Genomic DNA, 23849 nt, shown 5'->3' with positions numbered 1-23849 from the left:
ATGTCATTATTTGCATCGAGATCAACTATTTAGGATGTGTTTTTACCTTAGTGTCTTACTTGGTAAGGGGATTAATATTGTAATACACTTTTTTCAGGAGGAAGGTAAGGAAACCGCTGACCAAAAGGGTAATGCACTTTAGCCAAGGGCGGGTAGTGGCTGGCAGCATTTGGCCTGTCACTCCCCACCCCAGCAGGCTCTCTGCCTGCCAGGCTGTCCCTTCTGTGCAAGGGACCTGGGAGGTGCTTTTATCACGTCCCCCGCGTCACTAGGATGTGCAACAGTGTGTCTGGTTCTAATTTGGCATTTTGTATTCTTGCTTCCTCTACTTGTGTTGTTCAGTGTTGTAACACCTCTCTGGTTGACTGCAGCCATATGTCATTCAGATGGAACCTGTACTTTGGCATTGGTCTGACAATCAGTCAGCTGTTGAGCACAGCGATAAAAATTATGAAAACAGTATCTGTTCATTAGACCAGTGGAATTTATAAGCTCTTTTGTGGCTGTGCCCCACACCTCTGTGCTCTGGCAAATGGGAGTGCAGTAGATTAAGACCTTGCTCTTTCCCACTGTGAATTGTATGTTGTTACACACTTGCACATTGCTGTAAAAGGCAGATAGATGAGCACTTTAAAAGATTATAGTGATGGAAAATATGTTTTGGGGAATGAACTGCCTCAAAACAAGCATCATATGAGATATTCTAGAGGATTTTCCTATATCACATTAAACACTTCAGCAGACACTTAAGAATTTTATTTTTAAGAGTATTGCATAGTTTTTTTTGTTATAGGAGCAGAGGGTTTATGCCCTATTGTTTTTGTAAAATATTACGTCAGCTCTTGCTGACAGTTAAACTATGACCAAATGCTCTGTGCACGCATATACATGCAGTGTGTGCGTGTGTACACGCACTTGCGCAATTAGTGTTCCTGTGTTGCGTGACAGCAAAGTGAAGTCAGTTCTTTATGACTAAGAGCAAAACAAAGCAAAAACTGTAACAACAAGAACCTTAAACCCTCTCTACAGCAGCAGATGGCAAACTGTAATCAGAGGAGAAGGGCCCTGCCAGAGTTGGGTTTCAGAAGTCTGTTCCAGTGGGGGCTGCCTGCCAGAGGGAGCCCAGATGCCCCCTGAGGGTGTATTTGAGCTGTTAGGTGGGGCCAGGTGGTAAGAGGCAGCAGACTAATGCTACCCAAAGGGCCTGGAAGTAAAAAGGGAATGAGGAGGGTGAGGAGAGATATTTATGGTGGAGGGAGATTGTGAGAGAATCGAGAGGAGAGAGTGGAAGGACATCGAGCCCTGGCAGTGGTGGAGAGCGGTCAGCTGTGTCCTGTGCCGGCGCGGGGGAGAAAGCGCACTCAACGCATTTGCTCCCCAGTACATAAGATGTGTTTGTTGACTTACTGTTTTAAGTGCTGGATATGGAACACAGGGTTTTGTTCATGCTAGGTATAATTATTCTAATACTGAGTCACATCCCAGCCTACTGGTACAGAATTTAAACCCATACAATGATCTTTGTAGGTAAGAAATGTTTATAACATTTAAATTTTTTTTTTAAATTTAATTTATTAGTTTTCTTTTCAGTAAATACAGGCAGTTTGGAACATTTAAATTTTATCTTGAAAACATATTGTTAACTCTTGGTGGTTGCTAGTTTTTAATTTTATTATTTCAGTATCTGTTAATTTTGTGTAGCAAATAAAATGTTCTCATTGAAAACACTTTGTCTAAGTCATTTTCTCATATTTTAAACATTTATTTATTTATTTATTTATTTATTTATTTATTAGAGAGAGAATGGATATGGGTGTGCCAGGGCCTCTAGCTACTACAAACGAACTCCAGACACATGTGCCACCATGTACACCTGGCTTACATGGGTACTGGGGAATCGAACCTGGGTGCTTGGGTTTGACAGACAAGTGCTTTAACACCCCCCCCCCCCATACACACACATTCATGTAGTTCTTGGAACCTCGGAAGGCTGATGTCTTTTAAAGGAGAGCTGCAGACTGCTCCTAGGGGAAACTTATAGTTGCCTATCTGGACTCAAATTGATTTTTGAAATTTTAAATACATCAGATTTTAAATTTGTGCAAGGAAATATTGAATTGATACTTGTGACATAAAGGGAAATAGAAGAGATGTTTACCATCCATATGTTAACAAGGAATAGATACAGCTACAAACTCCAAGGGAGCCTTACAGTGTCCTTTTCTTTCAACGCTATGGTCATTTCGATCAGAAATCTGCCGTAATGATTTGGCTACATTCCCATTGTCATGTTGATGCAGACCTGGACTCTGCCTGTTACGGGATCATTGTGGGCTCAGCAAATCCACCCGTACTAAGGTTCTTTAGGAAGCGTGCAAGTGCATTGTCGGGAGGGCTGGTGCTGGTGTTGCTGACGTCCGTGGAGGAGTGGTACAGTGAGGCTGTCTGGTGGCTAGGGACCTGCCCTAGGGAGGCAGAGCTGCTTAGCTTGATGCTCACAGTGGTAAAGGGGCTCTTCTGCTGAGGTGTCAGGTGGAGCACACAGTAATGCTGTGTGGCAGGATCTCACCACCTAGCAGACCCTGCAGGAGAGTGAGTGTGTGGAGGGCAGGCCCACAGGTAATAACTCACATTGTTCTGTTTCTGTAGGCATCTTGGTCAGGGACCTGTGTGAGTCACCTTTCAGTGCCTTAGAGTTAACAATACTATGCTTATTGGCTCTCTTCCTGTGTTATCATACACTCTCTCAAGCTTTTAATTTAATCTGCTGTAGTCTTCTCAGAAGCATTTTTGTAAACTTTGAGTAGTAATTGTAAATCTTTTTTCAACAGAGCAAGTATTTATCTAGACTTGGCAAAAATTGACTGGCTGGGAGCCTCAATTCCTTCAGGGGCTTGCTGATCAGTGTTCCCATCCTTGGGTTCTCTGGGTGCTGCCCAGATAGCCCTGATGCTTAATGTTGCTTTGAGGATCTATGTGTCAAAGCAAATGAAGCTATAGCCCTTCCTTTCCATATCTGAGGTATTCATTTTTCCTGAGATCAGGTTTTCACTATGTAGTCAACCCAGGCTGACGTTGAACTTCCGATCCTACTGCCTCAGCTTCCCGAGTAGTGGGATTACGGGCTTGCACAACCAACCCTACTAGACTTTGAGGATTTTCCTCCTCACCCCCGTTTCTGCCTCAGGAACTTCATTTGTATGTGGTTTTTTCACAGCTATAAGTTCCCGGAAGCTTCCTTCTCCCTGGCGATGCTTGACCGTATTCTCTCCATTCTTAGCTCAGGACTGATACCTTGCTGCGTCATGCTTCCTGCCTTATCCTGACGTGCTTTGATGTCCCTCTCCTTCTCCTGGTTTTAATTTTTTCGGCAGTGCTGGGAACTGCACACACCGGGCCACGCTGCCATCACAGAGCCACCGAGGCCGGCCGCTGCCTCTCCTGGTGTGGGGTGCTGAACTCTACTCTTGAGGCCCATGCACAGGCTCCGCTGCCGGCTTGCTGGAGCCAGCCCAGAGTTCTGCTGCTTCGGCAAAACAGTACTTTGTATCTCTAGCAGCTTCAGGTCAGGGGATTGACATTATTGGAATAGACTCCATGGCCCAGATGTATTTTTTTTTCCTCCTAACTTTGTATTGACAACTTCCGTCAGTGTACACAATATACCATGACCATAATTTTCTGGCCCAGATGTGTGTTTTTTTTTCTAACATTTTATTGACAACTTCCATAAGTATACACAGTATACCATGACCATAATCCTCTCCTGCCGCCTTTTCTTTTCTCCATCCTGAAATTCCCCTCCCCTGCATCCCATCACTGAAACAGTTTTTTCTGAGAGGGAAGAAAAACAAAACAAAATGAAATGCTTTCTATATTACTGATTGGGGATGGAGAGATGGAGCAGTAGTTAATGATGCTTGCTTACAAAGCCTGCTAGTATGGGATTGATTTCCCAGGATCCACATAAAGCCAGATACACAAAGTGGTGCATGCATCTAGAGTATGTTTGTAGTAGCAAGAGGCTCTGGAGTGCCCATATTTTCTCTCTCAAATAATCAAACAAGTAAAATATTTTAAAAAATAAAATAAATTGCTGATTAGGATCTATTGATTGGCACATAAAAGCAGTATAGCTGACTGCAAACTAATGTAATGCTTTTAAATGGGAAGGATATGATTTAAAGTTGTGATATGTGTATGGGAAAGCCTTTGCTTTAACATTCAGTATTTTTTCAGTTAGATGAAATAGAACTAAGACATGGTCTATTTCCAGGACTACCTGATAAGAAATTGAGACTATAGGTTTTTGTGGTATTAGTGGAAAGGAGTTCCTCCTGTATTTCCTGCTGGCTTTGTTGCCCAAGCAGTACAGCTTCCTAGCACAGCTCTGGAAGGAGGCACTTTCCTGCAGGTGCTTGTAGGGGTGAAGCCCCAAGTCCTCACAGTGAGAGGGATCTGGGGTTCTGTGGAAGCCAAGTGTAAGGTAGTCATGGTCTACCACAGGAACATAGAAGGCACATATCTTTGTTTATTATGTAAGGATGCCATGGTTGACCAAGGGAACTCAGGTTTGTTGGTGAGCATACAGGACATTGGAAATAGGCTGTGGGTTTTAGGAACCATCTGCTGACTGGATATAAATGGTGGCATTTTCTCCTCTGACAGTAAGAACCATCCGTAGGTTTTGTGTGATTGTGCATAATTAAAGTCACATCCTTGGTCAGAAAATACTACTATTGTTTTCTAGTTTTGTATAGTGGGCTTGAGCCAGGGACGCCCCTCTTGCTCACAGTGTTTCATCTGTTGCAGTTTGAACAGACTTTCTCACCGATCTTGTCAGAAACCCTTTTTTAAAGGAAATTAATTTAAATACATCAAATGAGTAGTGGGAAGCCATATTCTCCATAACATATTAGTGTAGCTATTTCTTTATGAGGATTTATTAAAATGAGTATCATTGCATGATACTATTTGAAACATGCTTTTCCTTCTAATGATAATATAAAAGTTGCTGTGGCAGTTTAAATAGATGGCCCCCAATGTATTCAGTTTTTTATTGTTTGTAGTTTGCATCTGTAGCCACCTGGCTGGAGGCAGTGTCACTGGGCAGATCTTAAGGTGTGGTGGTGGGTTTCAGACTTCAGTCCAAAGATATGCAAAGTGTGCCTAGCAGGAGTTCCTGAAGTGTGCTGTGGCTTTTGGCTTTTTGGCTTGTGCTTCTCTTTGCTTGGTCCTGTCAAGGCAGGCCAATTTCTTGTGCCTCAGTGGAACTTCCCCTGGATCTGTGTCAATAAATATCCCTTCCTCCATATCTGTGTCTGGTCTGAAAGTTCATCTCAGTGAACCTGAAGCTGTCTGCTACAGTTACTTTCTTGTGCTTAAAGGATATCTAGAATATAGTCTAATTTTAAGACTAGTAAGTATTCTGTCTCATTTGTCATTGGATTGGAGGGTTGTCTCAATTATTTTGTACCTGTTGGCAAATCAGTTCAGTGGCTTTTATTTTTCACCAGAGTCACTGGCAAAGGTACTTTAAATAGATCTAAGATTACATCCATGGTGAAGTATTGTTTTGAGGGGAATAATTATGATTTTATGGTTATTTACCTTCAAGTGTGTAATTTTAATTTTTTGCTAATGTTAATAGAGGAGACTATGGAAGGAAGTAAAATGTTGACTTTGTTTCAAATTCTACATTAAGTAAATCTCTCTTGCCTTCCTCTGGGTTTCTTTGTATTAATGATTTAAACTTGTCACTATCTTGCATGTTTTCCTGACCAGTCTTGGGTAATACTTGGTGCATGTTCTACCTTTTCAAGGGAATTAATTACAATTTTTCTCAATATACAAAGTAGTTTAAATACTTTTTTATATTGAGTGGGCATTGGTGTTTTATCCCCAGGGCACCATTATTTTTATACCATCCAAGTCTTACACTTCTGTTTAAACTGTTACTTAATTTGTTAGATTTGTGAACTCATTGATTCAAATGATCCTACAATGCACCCCCCCATACATTCTTGCCTTGAGGGAATGGGACTTCTTGGCTGAAATTTTATATCCCATTGCAGGGAGCATCTCTGATATGAAAATATGCAATCCTACATGCTCTCTCTTCCTATATAGAGTATTGTAGTGTGATGTTTTATATGTTGTGTGAGAGAGAATGTGTGTGTGTGTGTGTGTGTGTGTGTGTGTGTGTGTGTGTGTAGAGTATTATGGTGTGGTGTATTGTGTGTGTGTGCATAGAGTATTGTGTTGTGATGTGGTGTGTGTGTGTGCGTATAGTATTATGGTGTGATGTATTGTGTGTCTGTGAGTATTGTGGGACGATGCATTTGTGTGTGTGTAGAGTATTACGGTGTGGTGTATTGTGTGTGTGTGTGTGCGTAGAGTATTGTGTTGTGATGTGATGTGTGTGTGTGTGCGTAGAGTATTATGGTGTGATGTATTATGTGTCTGTGTGAGGGTTTTATGGGACGATGCATTTGTGTGTGTGTAGAGTATTATGGTGTGGTGTATTGTGTGTGTGCGGGGGGAGTATTATGGTGTGGTGTACTGCATGTTGTGCGTGCATGTTTGTGGAGCAGAGGAGAGCTTTGGGTGACCTCGGATTGCTCATCGGCATCTTCTTCCACACAGGGACTCGTTCCCCCAACCTGGAACTGTGGCAGTGAATGGTGTCTCCCCTCCCAGGCCTGGCCAGCTTTCCCTCTGAACAAAAACATACCAGTTTATGTTCTCTCTTACCTCTTTTAAAATTTGTGAGTTTTGTACTCTCAATTCCACTTAGTAGTTATTTTTAATTGAGCATTCCTTGCACGTGGTCTTTGCATATGGTTATGGGGTTGACATTTCAGCCTCAGCAAAGCTTATCTCTTTAAATTTCCCTGAAACCTGTCCATGGCCAGGCATCCATATTGGCAGCTGGGCTTACCTAGAAAGGTGGTGAACCTCTTGACTCTCTCTGCGTCTTACAAGGACAGAAGTCTCCTCTGTAGCTTCCTGACAGCTCCAGGTGGCGTCTGTTGTGTGCTGCATTAAGGGTGTCCTCAGCATGTGCCTGTGGTCCACGTGGGTGGCTTTGCAAACATGAGCATACTGTAGCCTGGCATTTATGTTGAAGTCTTATTAGAATTCCCTGCTGTTCTTACATATGTGCAAAGTATTGTTACACTGCTTTTACTTTGATTTTATAATTCTCTTACCTTAAATTTTTTTTTTTAATGAGAGAGAGAGAGAATTGGCCTTTAGCCACCGCATTCGAAGTCCAGATGTGTGCGCCACCTTGTGCACATATGTCACCTTGTGTTTCTGGCTTATGTGGGTTCTGGGGAGTTGAACCTGGGTCCTTAGGCTTCACAGGCAAGAGCCTTAACTGGTAGGCCATCTCTCCAGCCCCCTTTTTACATTAAAAAAAAACTGATTATATTTCGTGACTCAAAATACCTGTTACTCTTTTGGCAATAATATAAGAAAGCTGGAGAGCCTGGATTGCTTTCCAGTGAGATGCATTCATTACTGAGCATCACGTTGGTGTTTTCTTGGGCCAGCACTTTCTTGGATAGAGACAGCCAAATTCTTGTGAGGAGGCAGTACAGGCCTTTTTATTTTCATGCCTGTGTTTCTAGGAAAGTGTAGCTTCTCTGAGCAGGATGCATCTATGTGTGTCTGTAGACGGCCTTCAGCGCCCTTCCTCTTTGTGGAGATGACCTCTGCAGAAGTAGTGCCTTAAGCAATAATGTTGGTGCATTCCCACAGTTGTGATTCTATATTGGAACAATGCATGTGTTTCAAAAGTTTATTCTTAAATATAAATATTGGTAACCTAGGTGTCACTGCTTCTGCATTACAGATGAGTATGGCTTCTTTTATTGCTCAAAATATTTTTTTTTCTGCTTATAATATTATATAAATAAGGCCTGTAGGTTCCTAGGTGAATTGTGGGCTATGTTGGATTCTAGAACACATTTGGATGCTGGGCAATTTCTTTGAGAGACGAGCAGTGTATGTTGGTGGCCTTTGGCTCTTTGGTTCCCTCCCCTCCCTTACCATACCAAATTTACATGCACTGGAGATTGGTGATCATTGCAAATTAAAGTTTTAGAATAAGATTTATCATTCTCTGTGCCACATGTGTACCTTTTTTCTGGGGCTGCGTATTTTCCTTTTATGCTTGTTTTTTATCAGAAACCCACTCCAGACTTTAGAGATCGGTGGTGTTGAATGCCCTGGGTGGATCCTTGGGAAGAGAGTGTTAAAGTGCATAATTAGGGCACTTGAGCGTAAAACTGCAGTTAGACACTTGTGTGCTAATTTTGTGTACAATAAGACTTTAGTTCAACACTGGTTGTAAATGAGAAGAAGCATTTTACTGCCAGTGGATGTCTGTGTTTTATGAATACTTAAATAAAATCTCTAATTGGTTGAACTGGAGTGGAAGGTGAACCATCTGTAGTTAGGTAGGAGAGGAAAGTACAGAATTAACTCGGAGAGCATTCCTACCCTTGTGTATAGACTTTTGTCATTCATGCTGTTGCAGTAAAGACAAACTCAGTGAATGTGGTTTAATTGAACCACAGAAAATAATCTAGGCAGAGGGGTAGAAAAGTTATCAGAAATCTTTGATCTGGTTAGTAGAAAGGCTTTGGGAGGGTAGGACTAACCTATGCATTTGGTTGACCCTACATTTGTTAATCTAACTCTATGCTTGAGAGTTAGGGCACACTTTCTGAAGTTTAAAGGCTAATTTTATGAAAATTAGAAGATTTACCATTTTACAAAATAGATAATAACGTATGGACTTGCTATCCTGTAGAGGTAGTGTGGACTGGAAATACAAGTGAATATAAGTAGGGTTTAAATAAATGTATGGATCATAGAGTTGTAATGGTTATTAAGAGTAAATAAAGGCTCTTCAGGACATAGCCCGACTTTTGGAAATTGAGGTCACAAGAATCGCTGTCATTTACTTCCCACAGCCATAAAGAATACCCACCCCGAATAACATTGCTCTCTGACCGACTACTCACTCAAGCTACGAACTGCTAAATATGGAGTAGCTGAACTTAGCAGTGGAGTTTTGTAGGCAGTTAATGATTGTAAAAAAGCCCAGGCAGGATCACATGTATATTATCTTACCATGTTTATGCCTAAAAAATCTGATATTTTGTTACCTTATTAAGAAAGTTTTCAAAAAAATTGCCATTAAGAAAGATTATTGGTGGTAACAAATGAGAACTTTGCAACACTATTTCAAGAATCAAAAATGAGGGCTGGAGAGATGGCTTAGCGGTTAAGCGCTTGCCTGTGAAGCCTAAGGACCCCGGTTCGAGGCTCGGTTCCCCAGGTCCCACGTTAGCCAGATGCACAAGGGGGCGCACGCGTCTGGAGTTCGTTTGCAGAGGCTGGAAGCCCTGGCGCGCCCATTCTGTCTCTCTCCCCCTCCATCTGTCTTTCTCTCTATGTCTGTCGCTCTCAAATAAATAAATTAAAAAAAATGAACAAAAAATGAAGCTCTTACGATATGTAAATTTCTCTTAACTGTTAAGTCTAAGTTATCCCAGATGTGTTGGTTATTTTTCAGTCTATTATAAGGCTGCAGTATTTGTGGCCTAGATGTTATCTGCTAGGAACCAAAGAGCAGACAAAGAGAGAAGTGGGATCCATAGCAACTTGAGGTACGTGTATTACTAGCCTGTGTGATCTGCAGTCCTCCCTGGTTACTGGTGTGACCCTCCTGGGCCCTAGAATAGGTTGTCAACTCCTTTTTAACTCATAATTAGCATTTCTTATTTTTTTTTTCTTAAAGGCAGAGTCTCACTCTGTCAAGCCCTGTACTGATATGGAACTCATTATGTAACCTAGGCTGACCTTGAACTGGCAATCCATGTACCTCAGCCTCTGGAGGTTGGATTACGGATGTTGAGTCGTCACACCCTCCTTTAGTTACCTTGCTCTTCTGTTACTCAAGGGAAGCTGACAGAGTAGGAAGAAACCTTGTGTATGTGTAGTGTATATAGTAAATGGAGAGTGAACATTTGATTCTTATTTTTAAATGTGTAGAGAACTAGTCTCAGGAAGTAGTGGGGAAAAGTTTTTGGACAAGCCTAAGGACAAGTTTGTTTCTTTTTTTTTTCTTCAAGGTAGGGTCTCATTCTAGTACAGGCTGACTTAGAATTCACTCTGTTATACTACAGTGGATTTGAACTCACAACAATCCTTCTACCTCTGCCTCCCAAGAGCTGGGATTAAATGTGTGTACCACCATGTCCCCATTTTTTTTTTCTTTTAAAATAAAAAGTTAAAGGAAAGAAGTACTTATGTTATTGATTAGCCTGAGTTGGCAGTTTAGCTTAAAGGTGTAGAATGAAGTGGTTGTAAGAGTTTGACCTTTGCAAACGTTATTACCTGCCTGCACATTATTATTTTTTTAAAAAATTTGTTTATTTTTATTTATTTACTTGACAGAGGCAGAGAGAGAGAGAGAGAAGGAGAGAGAGAGAGAGGGAGAGGTGGGGGAGGGGGAGAACGGGCGTACCAGGGCTTCCAGCCATTGCAAACGAACTCCAGACATGTGTGCCCCCTTGTGCATCTGGCTAACGTGGGTCCTAGGGACTAGCCTTGAACTGGGGTCCTTTGGCTTCACAGGCAAGCGCTTAAGCACTAAGCCATCTCTCTAGCCTGCACATTATTTTTGATTGGACATGTTGACATACTAACATTTCCCCTTGCAATTGGTTTAGCCATTCATCAGCTTTGCATCTGGACTTCTTGCTGTGGGGAATTTTCAGTCTTTTTCTTATGCATGGAAAATAATGTGCTTTCTTTTTTTTTTTTTTTTTTTAATATTTTTGAAGTAGGGTCTCACTCTAGCCCAGGCTGATCTGGAATTCACTATGTAGTCTCAGGGTGGCCTCGAATTCACGGAAATCCTCCTACCTCTGCCTCCTGAGTGCTGGGATTAAAGGCGAGTGCCACCCTGCCTGGCAACTTTTGATCTTTGTATGAAATCAGATGCCGGGAGAATTTGCCTCATTTGAGTGAAACTGTTGTGCACTTAGATTTTTCTTAGGCTTTTTTACCTTTCCATCGTGTAGAATTTACCTAGGAGGACCCAATCTGTGATGAAAGCCAAACCTAAGTCGCAGCGCTCTCTGCTGTTGTAGAAGAGAGGTGTTGCTCGCTGGTGAGACAGCAGCGACGACGAGCCAGAAGTGAAGTGCGTTTGTTTCTTGGTCCCTGGAAAAGATGAGGTGATGTAAGAATTGATAGCAGGGATAGTCTTCTGGGCAGTTCTTTCTTACACACGCACTACACACAGATTGTCGCAGCAAAAATCATTGTTCTGTGACTTGCTACCCTTAAACCCCATCTTAGAAACCCACGGACAGCTCTTTTTATTGTATCTGCGACACACATCTTTATTTTCAACGGCTCTACAGTATATTTCTTTAATGAATCTGCTATCGATGGACATTCAGACTTTTAGTGTATTTTAGTATTTTCAATGTTGCAGGATTAAACTCCTAGCTGTGTGTATATCTGCTTACTTGTTTCATGTTTTTCTTAAAATAAATTCCCTGAGGTAGAATTCTGAGACAAAAAGATACTGTCTCTATACATGTTGTGACTCACGTAGACATTTGAATTTGCATAAAACCATGATTATTTCATTATGCCCAGTTGCTCTATAATATTTTGACTTATGTAAAGTGAAAACATGAATTCTCATATTCAGCATCTAGGAACAGTCATTATTTAACTGTCAAATAGAGCATCTCACATAAATAAAGCAGGATTGATGAAAGTATAAATATGGTAAGCATTGTTAAGTGTATTAAAATGACTGTGGAACAATACAAATGTGGGATCAACAGTTAGGTGTTTGAATATTCTACCAGATTTTAAGATAGAGTTTACATATAGCATGATGCCTAAAGTTTTAAGTATACTTACAGCTTCATAAGTCACATCGAATATGTACATCCTTGGAAGCTAACCCACAAGTTAAGATGCAGAAATTTTCCATCTTTCCCAGAAAGTTGCTTTAATACTCTTTTCAGCCTCTCCCTATGCCCTATGCCCATGATTTCTGGGACAGTCAGTTCCTTTCACCTGAGTTTGAACCTCATAGAAACAGATCATACAGTATGTTCAGGTTGAATACATTTATTATTATTTTTCTTTAAAGAAAGGTCTCCAAGTGCAAAGACCAAACTGTACTTCATAGAACAAAAGGATCAAGGAAGAGCAGTTCAAAGGAGTGTGTTCCTTCAAAAGTTCCACCCCAGTGTTGCCATACCAAGCTGTCCTGCAGGAGAGGCCTTTGGGCTGTCATGGAGATAGCAGCTCAAGGCGCTGCCTCCTACTTGCGTGTGATCAGGGCCATGTGATCGCACGCGTGTTCTGGAAAGTCCATTGAGCTCTGACTTCAGCACATAGCCGAGACCTCAGCCAGGAAGGCCTGGGCTCTATGGGGACTGCGTGGGGTGTGCTGTGGCAGATGCCTGTGTGAGATACTGGGTGGACTGTCTTCAAACTTCCCAAGGTTTGCACACATTCTTTAATGTGCTAACGTAGTATGCTTTAATTATTACAGTGCAAGTTTTGCAAACATTCTTGACGGCCCAACTCATTTTGTGGCATGCCTTGCAGGATGAGTGTCCCTTCTAGGGGCCACAGGGAAATTGTGGCCTGAGGTTTGTGGAGAAGACCACAGTGGTACCTTCTTCCCAGTTGTGCTCCAGGTGAACCCTTTCAGGAGGATGTGGACCGTGGAGTGAAACAGCAGGGGAAAGCTGTTCAGGAGAGCTTCTCCTAAGGTTTCACGTGAGCAACCTTCCTCCCCTGCTGTTGTGAAGGTGCTAGTTAGAGGCACTAGCTTGATCTGAGAATGTAAAATCATCAACTTAAGCACAAGGAGAACTCTAAAAACAAATAGAAAAAGTGCTTTTCGGTATGTTTGTGTCCTGTTACCCCACCCCCACTCCCACCCTGGAAATACTCCAGGCTTCACACATGCTAGATGAAGTACTGCCGAGCTTCCCTCATCCCGCATCCTCTCCTCCCGTGCTAGACACATACCAGGAGCTTTCTCTAAATCTCGAGTTCTCTTCTTCTCCCGTGCTAGACGCGTACCAGCAGCTTTCTCTACACCCCACATTCTCCTCTTCTCATGCACTAGACGTGTACCAGGAGCTTTCTCTGCACCCCACATTCATTCTCCTGTTCTCATGCACTAGACACGTACCAGGAGCTTTCACTCCCCCCCCCCCCCCGCATTCTCTTCTTCTCACGTGCTGGACAGAAGGACCCCACACTCTCTTTACACATAGACAAGTACTACTGAGCTTTACCCTGTTCTCATCCTCCTCTCATTTGCCATAAAGTCAGTGGATAATTTTGTGTCTTTACTGTGTGCATTCATAACGTACCACATGTAAGTGTTATGACATGGCCTTAACCTTTTGTGTTTTTGTTTTTCAGCTCAAACATTTTATTTTTTTAGAGTTGATTGTTCTGTTATGTGGGTTTTACACTAAACCTAAAAGTACCATGTTATACTTATTTGCATGCTTCTAGCAGTTTTCCTATTTACTGTCTCTGCTATACTTTGTCTGTCTGTCTTCCTGATGGCTGTCAGTAGTACCTGACAGTATCTTTCTGCACGTGTGTCATGGTTACAGTGTGCACAAGGTGCATTGGTGGGTCATGAGGTCAGTGCCTCTTTTGATTTTGTTTTTTTGAGGTAATGTCACAGTGATCCTCCTGTCTCTGCCTCCTTAATGCTGGGATTGAAGACATGTTGCCGCCATGCCCAGCTACTGTTCAATGATGAAGGAATTCTAGACCTTATATTTCATTTTGCCATAACCTGACCGTTTTGGTCATTCTCAAAAAGTAATACATTCATCAAAGTGTCTCTTTTCCCTCTGTCTCTTGAAAGAAGTTTCAGAGAGCCATTTCCTACTGGGTTAAAAGAGGCACTAAAGTTGGGTGAAGTGGCGCACACCTTTAATGGCAGCACTCGGGAGGCAGAGGTAGGAGGATTGCAGTGAATTTGAGGCCAGCCTGAGATTCCATAGTGAATTCCAGGTCAGCCTGAGCTAGAGCGAGACCCTGTCTCACCCTACCCCCATAAAGAGTTACATGGAACAGAGATGTGAAGGTTAAGCTGTGTTCTTTATTGGTATTTCCAAGGGAAATACATCAAACAGATGAGTCATCTTTAGGTATACATTCCCTCTCAAATAGTGTTTAAAAGTGTTCACATTTTAAAACAATTTGTAATGATTTTTCTGTTATTTATTTGCTCATGTACCTTGGTTACATTGAGTAGAAATATTTATAAAGGAGAGACACAGATTCTTGTTTTAAAATAACAGAGAGAAAAATTTTGATCCCAGGAGTTTTCTGGAGAATTCCAATTAGTTTTGCCTCCATAGTATTCTCTGTTGCATAGAGCATTTCATGTGCTGGCAGTAATGACTGGGAGGGTTAGTGGTTACCTGCTCAGTCCCTCTGCTGGTGTGAAGTAAATGGAAGGGAGTTGCTGCTGTGGGTAGTGCAGCGCGTGTCTCAGAGCCAGATGCACAGACGATTTGCATTTAAGGATGCGTTTCTTAATTACTTGAAATTTTATGTAATGACAGTTGCTCTAGTAACACATAGAAAATGTTCCTTCATTAGGTAACATTTCATGACTGTCAAGTCTTCTTTCAGGGGTGTGGCTTCAGTGAACACCTAGAACAGGTTAACTAAGAAACGGTATTAATCTTTGCCCTTGTGTTAATTGCTCAGGCAGGAGAAAGATGATAGTACTGAGCTTGCCCGCTCAGGGAAGGCCTTACAGCTGAGGTGGAGGTGCCTCTGTCCCCAGCTCTGAGCACCTAGCTCTTGGTACTGAGCAGTGGTTAAATTTCATCTGCATGCAGCCTCCTGGTAATCTCAGGCACCTGGATGTGGTTGAGAACAAAGAGCAACCCTCTGAACCAGCATGGCAGAGCCCACAGGCATTCCTTGTGGGCCAGTCCACCAGGCCCTGCCGCTCCAACCTGAGGGCAGAAGTACATTGGGGCCAGCCTAGGTCTGAGGTCAGTAATGAGCACCTGAGTGGCCTTGAAGATGGGACTGCCCACCCCAGCAGACTGTGGGCTCTGTTTCCTCATAGCAGTTATTTCCTTTAAGAAGTCTGAAAAGCATACAGTAGATCTCTGAAAGCTCTGTATCTAAATTGGTCAAAACAAAAGCAATAATTAATGGTCATTAAATAATCAGACCTCAGTTCCAGTAGCAGGGGTTACTAGGATATTGAGAAATTATTTTTAAAGTGTACCATTTAGGAAGTAGTTAATATTTTAAAGATAGTATTACAGCTTTGTAGTGGCCTTGGTATAAATGTCCAGGTAGATTCCAGATATTTAGACTCTTAACTACAGTATTCATGTGAATTAATAAAGTAGCCCTGTTTTATAGTTGGAGTTAGGTGACAGTTCTAACTACAAAATTATGTGGCTGACCATACTTGTTTATTGGTGCTAGAAGGCTCCTGTGTGTCTCTGCTTGGAAGACAGCTCCTCCCTAAGCACCCTCCTCATACTGTGCGGAAGGGCTTTTGTAAAGCAGAAAGTCAACATATTAAAGATGGCTCCTCAGGGAGTCTCTGTCTGTGTTGACTGAGCTTTACAGTCATTTTAACACTGGCAGACGTGCTATCCTCAGTGCTTCGAATCCAACTGCAAAGATGCTTGTGTGAAATGCTGTATTAGATATCAAATCAAACATATGGGTGTTGAATGGAAGGATGTGTGTTGTACTGGTGTATGATATCCTAGCATGTGGAGTTGTATGTTAGGGAAATCCTTTGGCTTGGCTTATGGCAGGGACATACATTCACTACAAAAATCAAACTGTATGTAAATAAAAACAACGGTTTCAGTGGTGCTGCTAAATGATTTTAAGTGAAAACTGGTCTGTTTCAACAGCCCAGGCTCTGTGTGTGTGCTGAAAATTGTGGACCATCTTGGCCTAACTTTTTGTAGCCATTGCTGGAAGATTTTGAAAACAATCTCTTTTGGGTTAAAATAAATAGGAAGTTTAATGTATCTGGTACTCTTAGTTTCTTCAGTGTGTGGGCTTGTGGGCTCAAGTTCTTGTAGTTCTCACATGGACCATATTGTGGTATTAACAGAAAGCCGTCCCCATCCTCAGCTCCGGAGTGCTGCTTGCTGTCCTCATATCCCTTGTTTTTCTTCTTTCCTGCCAGCTTTCCCAATTGGGGTGAGGTGAGGCACCCAATAGATTTCTATTAAAGAAAAAGACTCATTTTAAAAGAAACTAGAGGGATTGGGAGATGACTCAGCATTTAAAGGCACTTGCTTACAAAGCCTGGCCCAGGTTCAGTTCCCTAGCACCCAGGTAAAGCTGGGTGCAGAAGTGGTACATTCATCTAGAGTTTGCAGTGGCAAGAGACCCTTACATACCTATGTATACCACACATACCTGTGTGAATAATTTAAATTTATCTACTTTAAAAGTTAAAATAAAATGTAAATTTAAAGTATAAGAGGCTAGAACTGGAAAATACTATTTATTGCATGAGGTAGGACTTTCCATTGAATCCAGTGATTTAGGACTTTTAGGCTCATTTAAGATTGTATGGTTAGGATGGAGAAGGTTGATTTAGGTCCTTGTTATCGGTATGGCATTTTGAGTACAGGGCACTTTGTTTTCATCTATTTTATCAGTTACGAAAATGCAGTCCTTTATTGTATATGCATGTCTTTCATTCAAGAATTCATATTAAAGGTTTGTATAATTTGATATAGTATTGTTTTCTCTACATGTCAGTCATCTTTCCATCACTATAACAAAAAAAAAAATACTTGAGGTAATTATCTCAGAATAAAAGAGGATTTCTTTCTGTGCAGTTTTTTAGATCCCATTCCCTGATTGGTGGGCTCTGCAGCTTAGGGGCTTTGAGGAGGCAGAGCAGCGTGGTGGAAACATGTGATGGAGCGCGTGCCCACGGCATGGTGGATAAGAACAGAGAGTGGGGCCGGCCCCTCCACAGACGCCCCCTGCCCTAGACAGTCCACAGGAGCGCACCCCTGCCCATGTCTTGCACATGGGCCTCTAACACACTGGCCCTTGAGGGACCTTTAAGATCCAAATTGCAGTAGCATTGCTTTCAAGGGGTTATCTTCTCAACAAATGAGTGTGTGGGAGTGCTACTGCAGTTGGCCCAACTGTTAGAAACGTAATTGGGATGAAATAACATTAATTGTTCTCAACTCAGAGACAGTTGTGCACTGTATAATGCACCCAAACCACCGGTATTCTGAGAAGAGTGATGGGTTAACTTGCACTGTGGAGCTCCTGTTAAGTTTTACTGTTGCATGGGAGTGGATCTAACCCAATGCCTTGAATTTCTTAGCATCACTTTTACTGTCAGTTTTAAGAGATTCTCTCTCAATAGATTTTTATAACATTGTCAATACTGAATATCTGATAAAATGTGTTTTTTTAAGCCAAGTCAAATTTTCTTTTGACTTCATTCATAGTATATGAATAGAAAGCAGTAAGTCAATTTATCTAATGAAGAGAGGATAAAAATATTGAGTTACTTAGCAAAGAGTCTTATCTACTTCATGTTACAGCTTTGAAGCAGTATTTGAGTCCATTGACTTGCACATGCTGACTTCTTAATTTGCTTTGCTTGACTTTTTGACAGATGCCACCTCAGTACGGACAGCAAGGTGTGAGTGGTTACTGCCAACAAGGCCAACAGCCATATTACAGCCAGCAGCCGCAGCCCCCGCACCTTGCGCCCCAGGCGCAGTACCTGCAGTCCCAGCCACAGCAGAGGTACCAGCCGCAGCAGGTGAGCGTGGTTCCCGGCCGTTTTCTCCCTCAGTCCTGTGCTTAGAGGCAGACTGTGCTCGGAAAGTTTCCCTGTCCCCTTTTAGTAATTATATTCTCAGTGGACAAAAATATACTTTTGATAAAAGTGCAAAACTATACGCTGATCCCCCACCCCTTTCCGCCATGTTTGACATTGCAAGAGTGGAAGAACGACCGTGATAGCTGCTTGCGTCACTGGCTGGCGACAGCAGCAAGTGTCGCTCGTTTCACGTTCTCCGTCACTGCGCTCTGAGTCTTGGAGAAGGTGACCTTCCACATGGTGAAGGCCTGTGCAGGAGAGTGCGGCCGGCCGCTCAGTCCTGCTTTTGACACGTGCATGGTAACTTTTGTCCTGAACTCTTTCCTTTAATGTTACATGCTACTGTATGAAAATATTTTTGTCCTTTGACAGGGTTGCCCTTCTGAAACTAGCATGTACCCACACACTCACTTAAGTTCCAGTATACTAAAATACAAATGGGAACAGTGTGCTATAAGTATATTAGACAGCTTCTGGTTTTTATTCTTTTATATTCATTTGATACAAATTCTCATCAAGTGTCCCAGGTTAGGCTTAGACTTGAACTTGTGATCCACCTGCCTTCGTCCCCTGAGGGTGCGGGGAGTACAGATGTGCGCCAGCACTATGTTCAACTAGTTTTTGTTCTAAATTAGCCTCATTAAATACTTAAGATATTGGGCTCTTCATTTCACCTTTGTGGTTAAACTAGTGTACACATAGTACGTAGGTAGTTGGTGAAATGATCTGGCTTCTTTCTGTTGCAGATTCACCTTTTGAGTGCATTGGGAAGGTGTGAAGAGTTGGGACTCAGTTCTGAGCTCAGCTAAGCCTGTCAGGTCACTCCAATCTCAAGCATCAAAGCGCACCTTTCCATTTTTATCTTTTCCTATGTTCCTTTTCCTTCGTGGATGTGTGCAGTAAAGAGAAGAGAAACACATCTCACATGGACATCTGCCCCCCTTTTTTGACCTTTTCCCTTAAAAAAAAAAAGTTTTACTAATTTATTTATTTGAGAAAGAGAAAGAGAGACAAAGGAAGAGGCAGAGAGGAAGAGAGAATGAGCGTGCCAGGGCCTTCAGCCACTGCAAACGAATTCCAGACACATGTGCCCCCTTGTGCATCTGGCTTACATGGGTCCTAGGGAATCAAACCACGGTCCTTAGGCTTCACAGGTAAACGCCTTAACCGCTAAGCCATTTCCCCAGCCTGACCTTTCCCCCTTTTAAGAGCTTTATGTATGGTTTGAGTAGGTTTCTAACCTTGAGCCAAATACATAAATATATAGAACTTAATTGTAGTCAGTTGAGTGAATTTTAAGTGTTTGGGGAGTTTGTTGGAGTCTATTCCCATGTGACTTGAGTTGTAGAGTTTTAAAGAAAGTTTATGACTATAAGCAAAACATGGCAAAACCGTAGGAAAGATGAAGATTCTATACAATTGTGCTTTCACATATATGTGTCTTTAAAACCTTGGCCATGGTTTGTAGATGTCGAGGTGTACAGGATTTGAGAGTCTCTGGTCTATGCAGCTTTTACTGAAGTGTGTAAGCATTTTAAAGCACTTCAATATTAGTTGCTTTAAGTGAGAGAGACTGGCATATGGGTTTTGATGGATATGGTTATGGGCTTTTCCATGGGCCTTTCAGAGCCTATCTATGGACATAGGCTGTTTCGTCATTTCATCAAAGTTTAAGGAACCAGTAGAGATTACATTTTCACTTTACTTTTGTGTGCTAGAATGAATCTCTGATTGTAAAATCAATTTGATGAAGGGTTCTGAGTACCTGTCACCTCCTTTTATACCAAGCTCAAAATTTACTTCCTTTATGAAGCAGTCACTGATGACTTCCTGCAGATGGCAATTAGTTATTTAATATTCCTTCATATATAAATACTGAAGTCATGCTACAGGGAGAATCTCATTTTAATGAATATTGTTTAGGCCACCTTTCACTTTGATACTACTATTACTATTATTTATTGACTTGACTTCAGTAAGTTATATGGTAAGAAATATTATCTAACCAGGACTCTTGATATTACAAATGGTCGTTTTTATATGTTCTGAATAAAACCAATCATTTTTCAAAATATTGGAGATTTTTCCTGTGTCCAAACTCAGGAGCTATAGAATATGTGAATATTTTAAAAGTCTCATTGAACTTATTATGGGTCAGGCAGATTGAAGTTGGAGACATCGATGTGACTTTGATTGTCTGGCTTGGTCATGACTGTCTTGGTGTTCAGGGAAGTAAAAACAAGTAGATTTGGGAAGTTTCTCTCAGAAGTATACCTAACAGTATATAGTTAATATATGGGAAACCCAAATAATACCCTCTAACAGATTTTTATAATCTTAACAAAATTAGGCCAAATTTAGTAAAAATTATAATGCTGAATTCATGTACATTGAGAATCTTAAGAATCTCAATTACATTTATTCAGGTAGTATTTTATAATGGTGAGTACATTCCTGTATGTGCTTTTCTCTCTAAGCATATATCTAATTTGTAGATGGCAGTCAGCAAGTAAGAGTTTATTTATGTCTTGTTAATGTGATTGACAGAAAGGTGAACTTTAAGGTCCTAGTCAGATACTTCATTTTGTGTTTTAACAGTCTTTTTTTTTTTTAAATTTTTTTTGGTTTATTTTTATTTATTTATTTGAGAGCAACAGACAGAGAACGAGGCAGAGAGATAGAGAGAGAGAGAGAGGGAGAGACAATGGGCGTGCCAGGGCTACCAGCCACTGCAAACGAACTCCAGACGTGTGCGCCCCCTTGTGCATCTGGCTAACATGGGACCTGGGGAACCGAGCCTTGAACCGGGGTCCTTAGGCTTCACAGGCAAGCGCTTAACCCCTAAGCCATCTCTCCAGCCCGAGTTTTAACAGTCTTAACTGTGTTTAATGTTTTGAGTGATCAGTCTTTTCATGTTTCAAATATTTAGAAGTAGAATGAAGCCACATATGTTGGTGCAGATCTGTAATCCCACCACTTGGGAGGCAGAGCCAGGAAGAGTGTGAGGCCAGCCTAGGGCTACATAGACAAACTGGACTTACAAACAACACAAAGGTACAAGGAGAGGATACAGAGAAGAGACACATGCTTCTTTGTCATCTTGGCATGTCACCACCACCCACCTTGATAGATGACCACCTCACCGACTCATGGTAGGTGGTTTTTAGAAATTGTACAGTACTGTGTTTTAGGTTTTGCCCTATTTTTGTAGAAATGATGGCAAACTGTAATGATATATTCTCTAGTTGCAGATCATCCCACTCCGCAGATATGTTTACTAGAGATCTTTTCAAAGGAGAACATAGAGAAAATCCGCCTTCCATCTTAGTGTTGTATAGACATACCACAATATATTCAAGTAGTTGTCTTTATGAACATTTACACTTCTCATTGTTTGCTGTTCAAACAGTGCTGGCCAGTAACGTGTGTGTCCGTCCAGCACACGTGATGTCTGGAGAAAGTTACACAAAGGGCACGCATGGTCTGAGGGTTGTGTGCATGTTCCTCACTGGTAGATAGTACCAGACGACCTCTACCCGGGAGCCACAGCCCTCGCGTGAGGCCTGCTCGTCACTGCCGAGGTCTTAGGAAAGCCTCTGAATTATCTCCACTAAAGCTGCAATGGCACTGAATGTCGTCTACATATGTCTGTATCTTTTTTAAAAGAATTCAGTTGGCTTTAAACAATTATTTATGAAAAAAAAACACCTGTGTATTTGGGAAGCTATATATTTGTCTATGTTGAGTTAATTCTCCCCACATCCTCAGTCTTGGCTTTGGTATTTTGAGATTAATTAAGGTAGTGTCTTTGGTAAATAGAAGGATTTGTGTTTGTTTTTATTTAGTCAAAACTATATACAGCATTTTGGTGATAACTGTATTATAAGTTGAAGTTCACAAGGTCTTCCATACTTGAAGGTTATGAAGATGCTCCCAAGTTGCTTTGTACCACCATCAGAATGCTCATTTTTGGACCTCTCTTCCCATAATGTGCGGTCTGAGTTCAGTGTGTTGGTCTAAAAGACTCCTTGCTTGTTTACCTTCTACAACTATTGTACTTATCAGGGTCTCCAAAGAAAACAATCATTAGGTGTATATGTGCACGCACGTGCATATGCTTGTGTGTGTGTTTGTGTGTGTGTGTGTTACAAGGACCACACAAGCATGGATGGTGACAAATCCACAATCTGCATTGTAGGCTGGAGACCCAAAAGTGCCACTGGTACACTAGAGGCCTGAAGGGACTTTGCTGAGTGTCTTTTTGACCTTAAAGTATGTGATGAGGCCCATCCACAGCATGGGGGGCAGTCTCTTGACTAAAGCCGCTCGTTTACATTGTTAATTTCTTCCAAAAGCACCCTCCAAATTCATACAGAAATTAGAAGCCTTTGCAGTTTTCTTTCTTCCACTGATTAGGCATACCTGCTACTTTTGTCTTTTGCTGTATTTTCTTAAAGTATGATGTTTGGGGCTATTCTGAGATCTCCATTTTTCAACATTTGTCTTTTTGTACTGCCATCATCTGTGAGGGTTAACATACCTTTACAGTTCTTTTTCTTAATTTTCTTTGCTACTTGTGTTTCCTTATTTTTTCATATAAACTTTTGTATTTGTGTGTATGTGTGTTATGTGGGCACTGTGTACATGTGGGGAGAGGTCATATGTGACATCAGACGTCTTTCTCAGTCATTCATTCTCCATCTTCATTTTTGAGACTGGGACTCTCGCTGAACCTGGAGCTTAGCAGTTCTGCACCTTGTCAGCAAGCCCTCGGGACTGTCTACTTTTCCCCAGTGCCAGGATTGCAGATCCCTGCTGCTGTGCCCAGCTTTATGTGGGTGCTGGGGTCCAAACTCAGTTCTCTTGTGTACACAGAAGCACTCTACCCACCGAACTGTCTCCTCAGCGTCTCATATGAACCTCGTGGCACAGGCTCTTCCTGTAGAGCCAGGCTGGCTTGGAACTCTATTTTGTGTGCTGGGATTATAGGCAAGTTCCTCGTTAGTTCTTGCTATGACCTTCCCTAAGAATTTTGTCTTGTGTTGTTTTTGCCACTGTAACTAGGTCTTTTCTTTCACGACGAGTCTTTCTTTGGAGCAGGTGGTACTTAGGAAAGTGGTAAGGCAAGCACACACACCTACTGGAGGGACGGGTGCAGCCGCAGTCCACTGAGTGAGCGCAGAGCATGTGCTGTGCGTAGGGTTCATGGAGCGCTGGTTACTGCAGACCTGGGCAAGAAAGATTGCTGAGTGAGGGTCAGGCCTCAGCTGGCTGCTGTCAAGAGATGGGGACAATTTGGTGATTAGGTATTTTCATTACTGCCAGCAAGCAGGAAGAATAAAGGTGGGAGGGATGACCATTGCTAAAGAAGCAGGACATGTAATTATTCTTATTTCCAATGGCTCCCTTCCCTCCTCTCGTTTCAGTTGTGTGCCTGCTGTGGGAACCCTAAGCTGACTTGCCTGCAGCTCCCTAACCCTGCTTTCCTCATGACCCTCCCCCACCCAATATGAAGGGCATCTCTCCTTGTTTTGTCATTTGTTTAGGTAGTTTTTAGTTTCTTTTCTTTCAAAAGTATTTCTATTGTGCTTGGGAAAATGGCTCAGCAGTTGAAAGGCATTTGCTCACAAAGCCGCTGCTGGCCCCGATTCACTTTGCCAGTATCCAACGTAAAGCCCGACGCGTGCGCGCATGCGGTGTGACAAGAGGCGTTGCTGCCCCGTGTTTTCTCTCTCTCCCTCAGAAACAGATTAAAATACGTATATTTATTTGTGTCCATGTGCACACACCAGGGCCTCTCGCGTTGGAAACACGCTAGACTAAGGTGCTGCTTTGTGCTTCTGCCTTTCTGTGGGCACTGGGGACTCAAACTGGGGCCGCCAAACTTCACAAGTGCCTTTAA

General features: G+C 42.0%; 1 protein-coding gene across 8 annotated transcripts in view; it reads left to right on the top strand.

The window, feature by feature from the left end:
- Arid1b (AT-rich interaction domain 1B) overlaps positions 1–23849 on the top strand; it is a 389392-nt gene that overhangs the window by 102817 nt on the left and 262726 nt on the right. For all 8 annotated transcript variants that reach the window (XM_045159613.1, XM_045159608.1, XM_045159611.1 and 5 more), the window contains exon 3: positions 17738–17887. In XM_045159613.1, the coding sequence (XP_045015548.1) occupies positions 17738–17887 (150 nt within the window). The remainder of the gene's footprint in view (positions 1–17737; positions 17888–23849) is intronic.

The sequence above is a fragment of the Jaculus jaculus genome, chromosome 9, assembly GCF_020740685.1.
Source record: "Jaculus jaculus isolate mJacJac1 chromosome 9, mJacJac1.mat.Y.cur, whole genome shotgun sequence".
In the NCBI taxonomy this organism is placed as follows: Eukaryota; Metazoa; Chordata; class Mammalia; order Rodentia; family Dipodidae; genus Jaculus; species Jaculus jaculus.
Note: the sequence above shows the minus strand (reverse complement) of the source record. Positions and strands in the feature narration are given on the sequence as shown.